The 11,495-nt window shown below is 39.0% G+C and overlaps 3 protein-coding genes across 3 annotated transcripts in view; 2 read left to right on the top strand and 1 right to left on the bottom strand.

Annotated features, from left to right (window-relative positions):
- LOC107725777 (gastrula zinc finger protein XlCGF57.1-like) overlaps positions 1-1,055 on the bottom strand; it is a 4,566-nt gene extending 3,511 nt beyond the window's left edge. Inside the window, exons 1-2 of the mRNA XM_016535170.1 lie at positions 749-1,055; positions 48-164 (exon numbers count right to left, since the gene is read on the bottom strand). Of these exons, the coding sequence (XP_016390656.1) occupies positions 48-164; positions 749-1,055 (424 nt within the window). The remainder of the gene's footprint in view (positions 1-47; positions 165-748) is intronic.
- Positions 1-11,495, top strand: part of LOC107725790 (gastrula zinc finger protein XlCGF52.1-like) — a 187,823-nt gene that overhangs the window by 108,391 nt on the left and 67,937 nt on the right. The window lies entirely within an intron of this gene.
- Positions 10,338-11,133, top strand: LOC107725804 (protein krueppel-like). Its single transcript, XM_016535207.1, has one exon. The coding sequence runs from the start codon at positions 10,415-10,417 to the stop codon at positions 10,766-10,768; it is 354 nt and encodes a 117-aa protein (XP_016390693.1). The 5' UTR covers positions 10,338-10,414; the 3' UTR covers positions 10,769-11,133.

Raw genomic sequence — 11,495 nt, forward strand, 5'->3', positions numbered from 1 at the left:
AGTGTGAACTTTCATCTGGACTTTAAGGTTCCTAGTTTCTGTTTCACGAGTCTGCGAGTCACTCAAAGATTTTCCCCCAGTCATGAAATCATGGCATTTCTCATACTGATCTTTCTCTTCCATTTCATTCAGTTCTTGACTCTCCTCTTTCAGTGGCATCAGGTCTAAGGTGAAAAGAAACAAAAACAAGTTAACACCAGTTTATTTGTACAAAGCAACAGACATGAAAAAGATGTAAACCATCAAATCCAACAACATGTATGCTAGATCCTATATTCTCTAACCAACTACAAAAGGTTTAACCTGTAATCTTAAAACCAAAACACAAGGTTGTGAAACAGCATGTTAGATATAAAAATGTTCAGAGTTTTTTTTGAGAGTTTAAAAAGGAAAGGAAGAGACGTGGGACAGAAAGAAGGGGACAGGATTGGGAAAGATCCACGAGGCAAGACTCGCACTTAGGATGCCCAAAGCGCAACAGCACTAGGGTTGTGCCGATAGTATTGTGTATCGACGATAGTCAGAGATATCACCTGTTGCTGATGCCTGTGACGATAGCAAGATGATGATCATAATCAGTCAAAAATAGACTAGGGCTAGGCGCTAGTCTTTAGCGAAGCACCATGGAGAGACACTTCTGGGATGCTTCAGAAACGTGCGCGGCGCGGCTGGTATAAGCACAGGCATTGGAGGAGGACAAGGGCTCAGCAAAGTGCTGGAGACTAGTGACAATGATGGCAGGAGAAACCAAGGTGGTGATGAAAGTGGGAGGATCCAGGAGCAAGAGGAGCCAGGTGGTGACTCAGAGAGCAGCCAGGAAGATAGCCCACAGGGGAGGTGAAAAAGGAAGGAGCCATGGTGGAGACTTGGCTGATGGCAGATGGGACTAGGGTGCAGACAGAGCTGATGGAACTGAACAACACTAGTTGCTTTGGCAAACAAGGCAGAGCCACCGCAACAAGCATCTGAGGTGGAGACAGAGTGCCAGAGGACTGAGGCAGAGCTGTTGTGATGGAGGACCAAGAGAGAGCCAGAGGGAGGGTGGAGATACCCATAACTCCATGACACAGGCAGGGTGATGTCTGACCAAGGTGGAGCAGAGGGATGAGGGAGCCAAGACGGAGCAGACACGCCAAGGGTGTAGGTTTGCTTTTGACATTATTGGGGACATAACAGCAGAGCCCCCCACATGATAGACCTTAAACCGTAGTTTCATGTCATCTAAAGTCTTTATGTATAGCTTATGGTAGCCAACGTATTCATAATCCATAAACTGGTTGTCTTAATCACGCAGCACTTTATTTTAATATTAGTCGAATTGGACCCAGGATGATTCTGAAAGAGAACTCCACTGTTGCTGTAGTAACAAACACAACTTTAACGCGCATCTGATTGACAGATAAACCACACGCTCTTATTTCAGTGTTGTTTTTTTATTTTGTGGATATTTCCAGCTAGTTTGCTTTGTACATTCAGTTTAACAACATAGGTTATTAAGTTAAATTTAAAGACTGTTCCAAATCCTGCCACGCCACAGAGCATCACTCACATGATGGAAGATTGTGTATTTTGCATCTTTCAGCACAGCATTTGTCTTTCTGTCTGTATGTTTTATATAGATAGCTATATATAGAGCTATTAAACGGGTCCTATTATGCTTTTTTACAAAGTCCTGATTTTGTTTTGGGGGTGTACTAGAACAGGCTCTCATACTAGGTTGTTCGAAAAACATTATTTTTCACATATTTTACATTATTACAACAACTCTCTCCCCAGTCTAGCATGAACGGCTCAAATAGTTCCTTCTGAAATACGAAATGTGCCGTGATCGGTTAGCTGGGCCAGTGTGTGCTGTGATCGGTTAGCTGGGGCGCCTGGTCGGGAAATGTCACGCCCCTTACCATAGCCGCCTGTGAGCTTCAGTGTAAATATTGCGTCAATATCAATTTGAGCACGATTTAAATCCGGATGATTGTAACCACTCTAAGTTCGTCTGCCTTGGGAAAGCTAGCGAGTGATAACACTCGTTGCCTTCTCTAGTGCAGCTCAACCAGGTCTCGTCCCATTCGTCGATATTTGTGATATCACAAATCCCGGAAAATATGCGTTGTAGTTCAAAAGAGTCGTTCATTGTAGTTTTTGAAAAGTGATTTCTGTTAAATAAAATATCTCCTTTTGAAGTGGACTTTGAACTTTGTAACTTTGCAGATCTTTTTTATGCTAAAACAGCAACATTACAGACTAACTAAAGTTGTGTGCTGTGATCGGTTAGCTGGACCAGTGTGTGCTGTGATCGGTTAGCTGGGTCAAGTGTGTGCTGTGATCGGTTAGCTGGGCCAGTGTGTGCCGTGATCAGTTAGCTGGGCAAGTGTGTGCTGTGATCGGTTAGCTGGGCCAGTGTGTGCTGTGATCGGTTAGCTGGGCCAGTGTGTGCTGTGATCGGTTAGCTGGGCCAGTGTGTGCTGTGATTGGTTAGCTGGGCCAGTGTGTGCTGTGATTAGCAGCACTCGGCGCCTGGTCGGGAAATGTCACTTCCCTTACCATAGCCGTTTGCGAGCTTCAGTGTAAATATTGCATCAAAATCAAATCAATTCAAGCGCGATTTAAACCCAGATGATTGTAACCACTCAAAGTTTGTCTGCCTTGGGAAAGCTAGTGTGTCTCCGACATAGTGATAAAACTTGTTGCCTTCTCTAGTGCAGCTGAACCAGGTCTCATCCTATTCATTGATATTTGTGATATCACAAATCCCGGAAAATATGCATTGTAGTCCAAATGAGTCGTTCGTTGTAGTTTTTGAAAAGTGATTTCTGTAAAATAAAATATCTTTTGAAGTGGACTTTGAGCTTTGTAACTTTGTAATGTTGCTGTTTGAGCATAAAAAAGATCTGCAGACTAACTAAAGTTGAAAAAGTGAAAAACCATAATAGGACCCCTTTAATATCCATTGATAATTCCAGAAGTGAACTTTTATGTTAACTGTTTTGGACTGCTGTCTTGAACTCGGTGCAATACCTGTGAGTTGGTGCTACGCTTCTCGTTCGGTGTGCGACTACCTTACGTTCTTACTCTTACTTCATACCATGTATTAAATGTGGGTCCTTGAAAGCGAGCAGTTTTGTAACGTATTTACTTTAGCTTCTTAGGCAATATCAATGCTATGACATATTTCAGATGCGTCCTAAATTACAAAAACATATATTAAATTGTTTGATCAAAATTATTGCTTGGGACAATTTGGTAGTCACTGGATATAGGTAGGGACATGTCCGTAGCGTCCCCCTAATTCTACACTCCTAATGGGCGCAGAAGCTGGAGGCAGAGTCATGGGATCATCTTGACTGGGTGAAGCTGGAGACCGGAGGACCCGAGGCTTATCACTGCACTGACTCCCTATTACACACTGCATACATTTTAAAATGTCGCTAATAACTTAAAAAGCCCTGAATGGTTTAGCTCCTCAGTACTTGAGCGAGCTCTTATAGAGTGGTGGAAGTATGATGTCACTTTATAGGCAAAAACCCGGAAGCGAGTTAGCATTTTAGCACTTCCGGTTCCATCGTCCCAGAGTCAATGGATTTTTTGAATGGGATTTTGGTTAAATCCCTTAAATAAGGTCAGTGGTTCTGCGAGATCCAGTGAGAAGCGTTTTAATTCGCCGCACAATGATAAGGTTGCTGCAAGATCTATTGAGAATCATTCAAATTCTGCACAGAATTCTCTGTTATAAACAGCGCTGACATACATCAGGAAACCAGAAGCGGTAACGCTAACTGTAACCATGGTGTTGTGGTAGAACAAGCATTTCACACAACTATTTCCAGCACTTTAAATCTCTAAAATGATCCAGTTTGAATGTTATTTTTAATGGGATGACCAAAATATACTTTGTGGTAAACAAACACTTATGTAAAATTTAAAAAATACGTCAAATCACAATTATAACCAGTAGACGGCAGCAGAGGAGCACTTATTGCCTTAGTCATTCATTTCTACTTTTTCTCTAGATTTTGAATTTATAAAATCACTATTATAAAATATCAAATCATAAATCAAATTTTGTCCGAATTTTATACTTTTTTGTGTATGAAGTAAGAAAAGTCACAAAGTGCCTTAAAAACAAACTTTTCTTCAATTAGCGCCATTTTGTCACATGGAGTATTTTACCGATCTCCTTGCTACGCTTCTGGACGTTGATCGTGGTAATTCCATTGCTGTCTATGGGAGGGTCAGAGAGCTCTCAGGGTGCTTTCACACCTGGCCCGTTGTTTCAGAACCTGGCACGTTTCCCTCCTTAGCTCGGTTCGTTTGGGCATATGTGAACACGGCAATCGCGCTCGGATCCGTGCCAAAACAATCTGTCCGAGATCGCCTGAACGAGGTGGTCTCGGCTCGATTCAAAACAAACTCTGGAGCGGTTCGGTTGTAGTGAGAAAGCAATCCGATCCAACGGACCAGGCTATATCACAATGTATAATGGGTAATTACGTAATTACGTAAGTTCCGTGAAAAGCAGTAGACGATATGTCTGTGGGTGAGCACGTCTTCGCCATTTAAAATCAAAGCACGCCTTTTCATTTTATAATGCCATTTTATTGCTCTTCGTAGTAGGTGCATTTTAACAATGTTTTCCAGACGAATCCTGGACTCCTGCTCAAAATGATAAATTAATAAATTAATATAATGACGGCTACAAAAAACCCAACAATATGCCCTCGAAGCTGTTGTTTTCCACCGTGACCGATGACCGCTATGAGCGGAATTCCTGAAAATAAATCGTGGAACTTCGACCAATGAGAGGACAGTTTACTCACACGTGACTTGTATTAACAATTTTGGTCCGTTTAGGAACTTTGCCGTGTGAAAGCGAACCACATCAAGAATAAAAAGCAACATTGTAATAATTTTAATCCCTGTTTCGGGAACAAAGCAATTGATCTACAGGTGTGAAAGCACCCTCAGATTACATCAAAAATATCTTAATTTGTGTTTCGAAGATGAACGGCGGTCTTTCATTTTGGGGTGGAGTAACCCTTTAAAGCCACGTTAAATTTAAATGTTTACGGCCACATGAAGCTGTTAGAAAGCATATAGTTTGAGGATTTTCTAGAAGCAAGTATAAAATATCATTTTGTGTAGCCACCATAACAAAATGATAGCTGAAATGTGGTACTTTATTCACTAAAATAAGTTTAATCTTACCATATCCAAAAACTCGCTCACTCCGCTGTTATTTAATAGATGAAATGCACTAGAATTTTATTGAATAGTACGTGGAGACACGTTTAATTAAAATATTCATATTAATCAAAGATTTAATGACTTTTAATGCACCTTGTTATGATTATTTCATTTATTCATTATACTATTTATTACTAATGTCTCATTTCAGTTTTAGTTTGACTCTAGTTTCGTATTTATTCCAGTTTATATGACAAGGTTTATGTAGCGTGGATCCTTGATTTGAAGGACATGGAAGAAAAACTGAAATCCAGCTTAGATAAATACCAACAAGAATTGCAAAAGATCAAACTCAAATTCAAAATTGAACACTGTTGGATTACAAGAAAGAGACTGTTTATCCTTGGCTTGAATCCAATGGTTGAACACATCAGAAGCAATTTTGTTTTCAACATGGCAACAAAACGAAACGTTCAAAAACATCTGACTTTCCATCAGACTCTGATTCAGATTTTTTTAGGCCAGGGAACATCTATGGATTCCGGAAGTCAACATCCAATGTAGGGGTGGGCGATATAGCCTCAAAATTATATCACGATATTTCAAGAATATTTGCGATGACGATATAGAAAAAAACATGGAACAACGTTTTATTGGTGATAGCAGCTGGCAGGCAGCATCATTTATTAGTGCAAACAAAATGAAGGGCATTTTCCATCCTTTTCCAATGAGCTACTGTCATCGATGACAGACTACCTAATTCGAAGTGTTAATCTATTGTCATAAGATGGCAGCAGCAGCTGTGTGTTCGACTTGAAGCAGACCGATCGGTGTATGACATCAAAATACCGCGAGAGTGACTTACCCTTTATTTACACTGCACACGTCTGCGGTGCGTTGCGGCTCCGATGCAGACACCAGAGCTAACGTTAGTCAATGCTTGCGTTTACACCAGCCGTGCCGCGGCACTTCGCTAAAGATAGGCGTCTCGCCTATTTTCGACTGTAAGAGTGTGCGCTCGAATATGCTCTAGAGCCGCTCTCGCGATACTTTGATGTCATACACCGATCAGTCTGCGCAGCGCTGCTTCAAGTCAAACACACCTATTGGGTTTGTGGTGATGTTGTTGTGCGCGCTAGGAAACGTAAATGCGCCATACGTCATCGCATCGCTATGTCATTGATATCGCGATATGACACTTTTTTTTATCATGTAAAAATTTATACCGGTCTTTCTTTCGTTCCCACACCAACTCCGGATCTATTCCAAACGAAGTTAGAACTGTTTACATTTTTTCATCAGATCAAGTTGAAATATTTCTATCATAAGGAGAGAACCGCATTGCCTCTTGAAGTAAAAGTAAACGATGTATCCAGATACAAGAGCATATTTAAGCCTAAGAGTACATTTTGTCCAACTGTCGCGAATGCATCTAGTAATACGTTCTGTCGTTTGGTAGAGAGAGATGCAGATCAACTTTTTGAGCATAATATTAAGCATAGATCAAACATCACAAAAACAGAACGTGAAGCATTGAAATCAATGACTAAGGAAACAGATGTGACAGTTAAACCCTCAAATAAAGCTGGAGGTATTGTGTTGATGAAACAAAGTTACTATCACATGGAGGTTTTGAATATTGTCAGCTTCCATGTACATCACAGGAAAATGTGACAAACAAAAACAGCATTAATTACATTTCCTTCTCAAAAGGAGAAATAGTGTTTCAGTCTCATTTCCTTTTCATTTTAATCAGAGTTATTCACGTCTGGAGAGAAAGTAATGTTTACAAGACCCTGAATTAATAAAGTGATTGTGAGGATGACAACAAACCACGGCTTCTTGGGGCTTATTGCTTTAATAGACACAAATCTCACTCACATTCACACTTTTGCAAGTTTGTAGATACAGGTGCAAAACTAAGTGATATAAAATGATTTTCATTATTTGTAATTCAGAAGTAGATATGCGCGGCGCAGCCTTATGACGTCACGTCGCCACACCAAAATAAAAGTCCCGTTCACACGCTATAATAATAATAGAAATCCACATACAGAAAACACATTCAAACGGTCAGATAATGGATTGATTTAAAATATAAATCAAAGCTATAAATACCACTGATATTTTTTTTTTTCAAAAACTTCCTCTCTAAATGTAAGCAAGTGTGAAGTGATTGCAATTATAACACCAACTACTGAGCATTTGTGATATTCTCAAACATGAATAAAGTCAAATATCTTGATCTTCATATTACAAAGGATTAGAAAGAACTGTTGAATATTTCAAACTCATTAAGAATTTGTAGTTTATAATTTAGTTTGTGGTTGTAGAGAGATCTACACTTTAATTTAACCAAAACTCAATCCCTATTATGATGTATAAATATTCATATTTTTTCATCTCACTTTCTGCACAAAAAAGGACTTTATCGCCTGAAGGATCAAATGTGCACATTCTCTCCTCTGAGACCAAACCTGCATGTGGTGCCAAAAGGAGAAGGCTGCCCAACTAGCACTGCCAATCTCTTAATAGAATCCCTTTGACTAAAGGCGTCTGCAGTAGAATTAAGCAGTGAATTTTGCTCTCGTTTCTCACACTGTTAAAATTAAACCAATGGCTGTAATCAGTGTCTTGGCTTTAGTGATTAACTTTTTTCCCCCAAGAGGATGATGCTTAAAATTGAGGGTAAACACGCCAGTGCTTTGAGATAGGTCCTTCAAGGTATCTTGGAGAGGTGAGGAGTCCAAGTCACAACATCTAGCTACTGGGGTGCCTCAGGGCTCAGTTCTTGGACCACTTCTCGTCTCTGTCTACATGGCATCACTAGGTTCTGTCATTCAGAAACATGGCTTTTCATATCACTGCTATGCTGATGACACTCAACTCTACCTCTCATTCCATCCTGATGATCCCCTGATAGCTGCTCGCATCTCAGCAATTCTACCTTATCTACATTTAAGTTTTTAAAATATTTTTCTATTCTATCTACTTGTTTTACTTTGTGTGTGTGTGTGTGTGTGTATGTGTGTGTGTTATATATACGACGTGGACGAACCACTGGTGGCTCTGGGGTAGCCTGTCTTTTTGTTCTGGACATGGTGTTGCTGTAGTAGTTGCCTAATCCGGCTCGAAGGACCATTTATGTATGAAATTGTTAAGGTGCAGTTCTTAAACTAGGTGACAACCGCTACAGATTGTCCAGGCAGAACAATAAATCACTTGGTCCAGTCCACAAAAAAAGATCCTTTACTGTTGTCTTTGATTCATACATCAGTATGGGTGTGGTTCTCTAAATGATATATATATATATATATATATATATATATATATATATATATACACAATCAAATGTTTTAGGGCTGACTATAAAAATGTGTATTCATTATAAAAATGTCTCTGAGTTTAAAGATTTATTAATTCACATGACTTATGCAGAAATCACACTTTTCATATTAAGCTACCTTCTATAATCAGTTTATTCCAAGATGGTGAAAACTTGGTTTCTTCAAAAAAACAAACAAACAAAAAAAAACCCTCCACATTTTTTACATAGATGGCAACAGTTTTAGTGTGACTTTTCATAGAGAGGGTGCAAAATAGGGCTTGAAACCACCAAAAAAAAAGGGTCCACTTTACCCTCAGAAAATTCAGAACATACAATTTATAATTTATATTTATAACCTTGAACTATGTGATTTTGTTTTGAAGAAATAAACATTATCTATTTAAAATAATTAAATGACATCCTTTAGAATTAGCCTATATTTAATATGAAAGCATTAAAGTTAAAGTTCATCAAAACAACCACAGTTAGTAACATTTAGTCACAGTTAGTCACTGTAACAAAAGGAACAGTGATAGGAGGCATTAAAGAACATGCTGAGCATATAATACAGAACTGTATTAGGAACGAAGAGGAAAGCAGCAGATTAAGAGACAAAACTTAAGTTGAAGAACAGGACTTTTATTTTGGTCTGGTGAATGTGACGTCATAAGGCCGCGCCGCCACGCTCCTACGTCTGTTGTGGCTCTGCTGAAGAAAGGTTTGTGTTTCAAAACATTGCAGGTGTTTACATTAAGTGCTAAATTCAGTTTTATAACGTTTGCAAGCTATGTGAAATGCTAAATTATTATTGGACGTAACAATGTAATGCTGTATCTAACCACGAGGAACGCTATTGTCTGTGAGTCAGTTTATCCTCAGATGAGTGAAAGAGAAGAAGCGTCTCATTCCGCTCCCTCTATATATATACATCCTTGCTGAAAAACAATTATTAATTCCTTAAAAGCAAAGAAAGAAAAAATTTACTGACCCCAAACATTTGAACGGTAGTGTATATTACAAAAGATTTTGTATTTTTTTTTAATGCTGTTCTTTTTACGTTTTATTCATCAAAGAATCCTGAAAAAAGTATCACAGGTTCCAAAAAAATATGAAGCAGCAACAGTTTCCAGCACTGATAATAAATCAGCATATTAGAATGATTTCTGAAGATCATGTGACACTTTATACTGGAGTAATGATGCTGAAAATACAGCTGCGCATCACAGAAATAAATTATATTTTGAAGTGTATTAAAATAGAAACTGTTATTTTAAATTGCAATAATATTTCATAATATTACAGTTTTTTGTCTGTATTTTTGATAATAAAAAATGCAACTTTGATGAGCATAAGAAACTTCTTTAAAAAACATTAAAAATCTGTCAGATCCCAAACTTTTGAGCGGTAGTGTACATTCACACAACAGATTATTTTGGGGCCATGGACATTCGGTGGAAAAAATAAAATAAAATTAATAAAAATCTGACAGGGAAGAGAGTTAATTAGGGTTTTAGCTAAGCTGTGCAGGACAGTGTTTCCGGTATGTTTTTATTTATTTTTGATGTCTCCTGCTTTGTGCCTTTAAACTCTGGTTAACTTTTATTTGTATTTTTCATCTTAGACCTGATGCTGCATGAAATGGAAGAGAAAAATCAGTATGAGGAACATCCTGATTTCATAACTGGAGAAAACCCTTTTATTTGCTCACAGACTGAAAAGTCCCAAAATGAGGTTTCTTCTCAGAAGAGAGCCCAAAAGACAAGCTTCACCTGCCAACAGTGTGGAAAGAGCTTCAAACAAAAAGAAAACCTTAAAGTCCACACGAGAATCCACACCGGAGAGAAACCTTTCACCTGCCAACAGTGTGGAAAGAGCTTCACTCAGAAAGTAAGCCTTACGCTTCATATGAAAGTCCACACTGGAGAGACCCCGTACTCCTGCCAACAGTGTGGACATCGTTTCACTGAGAAAAGAAGCCTTGAAATCCACTTGAGAATTCACAGCGGAGAGAAGCCCTACTCCTGCAGAGTGTGCGGGAGACGCTTCATTCGCAGAGAAGACCTGAAGAGCCACACGAGAGTGCACAGCGGAGAGAAGCCTCACACCTGCCCTCAGTGCGGAAAGAGCTTCACACAGAAAGGAAATCTTTCCACTCACATGAGAGTTCACACCGGAGAGAAGCCGTTCGTTTGTGTTCAGTGTGGCAGCAGTTTCAGAAGTAAAGCTAACTTTAACTGCCACATGAGGAAACACTCCTGAAACCTGTTGTGAAACGGTTCAAGTTTCTCATGGATTCGGTATGCGTTGCAGTCTCAGTAATGTCTGGTTTCCAGGGGGCTATTTTTAACATGGAATTGGAAGTTTACACAAGAACGCTCTACTATTTGTTAAACACTTGACCAATTCAATATGGAGTCAGTATTGACCTTGTACAGTATTACAGTTAGTAGATCTAAAAGGGTGATTAACAGCTGTCCACCATGTTAGTACGCAAATGAGTGGTCTGAAAATGAGCATCGTATTACTCGTGTTAAGACATGTTTAACTTTTGAAGCGGCAACGAGAGCGCCAGCCCAATCAAATCCAGTTTACCAGCACAGGCGCTAGCCAATCAAATCACGTGCCTCAGACTAGTGCTGGGCGGTATGACCAAAAATTTATATCATGGTATTTTTCAAAATTATACCGGTTTTTTTCATGCATGACCATATTTTCTATTGACTGAGAGAGGAAATACTGCAGTATATTGACTTAGAATGCCCTATTTTACTGTCATGATGAGTGAATATTGTCAAAAAATACCACACTAAATAGTGACTAAACACGACCCCTTTTAATACATGTTAACCAGGAGTCACTCTCATTTATAATCACAGCATCGTTAGTGAGTATTAACAGACGAACTACGCTCATATTTATAATTCCAAACAATCAGTAAGCGACAGGTGCTAGGAAACGCTGTTTTGTACTCATTTATTGACGAGTC

This window comes from Sinocyclocheilus rhinocerous, unplaced genomic scaffold (assembly GCF_001515625.1).
Source record: "Sinocyclocheilus rhinocerous isolate Xijiao unplaced genomic scaffold, SAMN03320098_v1.1 scaffold2561, whole genome shotgun sequence".
Classification (NCBI taxonomy): Eukaryota; Metazoa; Chordata; class Actinopteri; order Cypriniformes; family Cyprinidae; genus Sinocyclocheilus; species Sinocyclocheilus rhinocerous.

What these genes read in the sequence shown, in the direction of transcription:
- LOC107725804 (XM_016535207.1), top strand. Translation starts at nt 10,415, where the DNA reads ATGAAAGTCCACACTGGAGAGACCCCGTACTCCTGCCAACAGTGTGGA.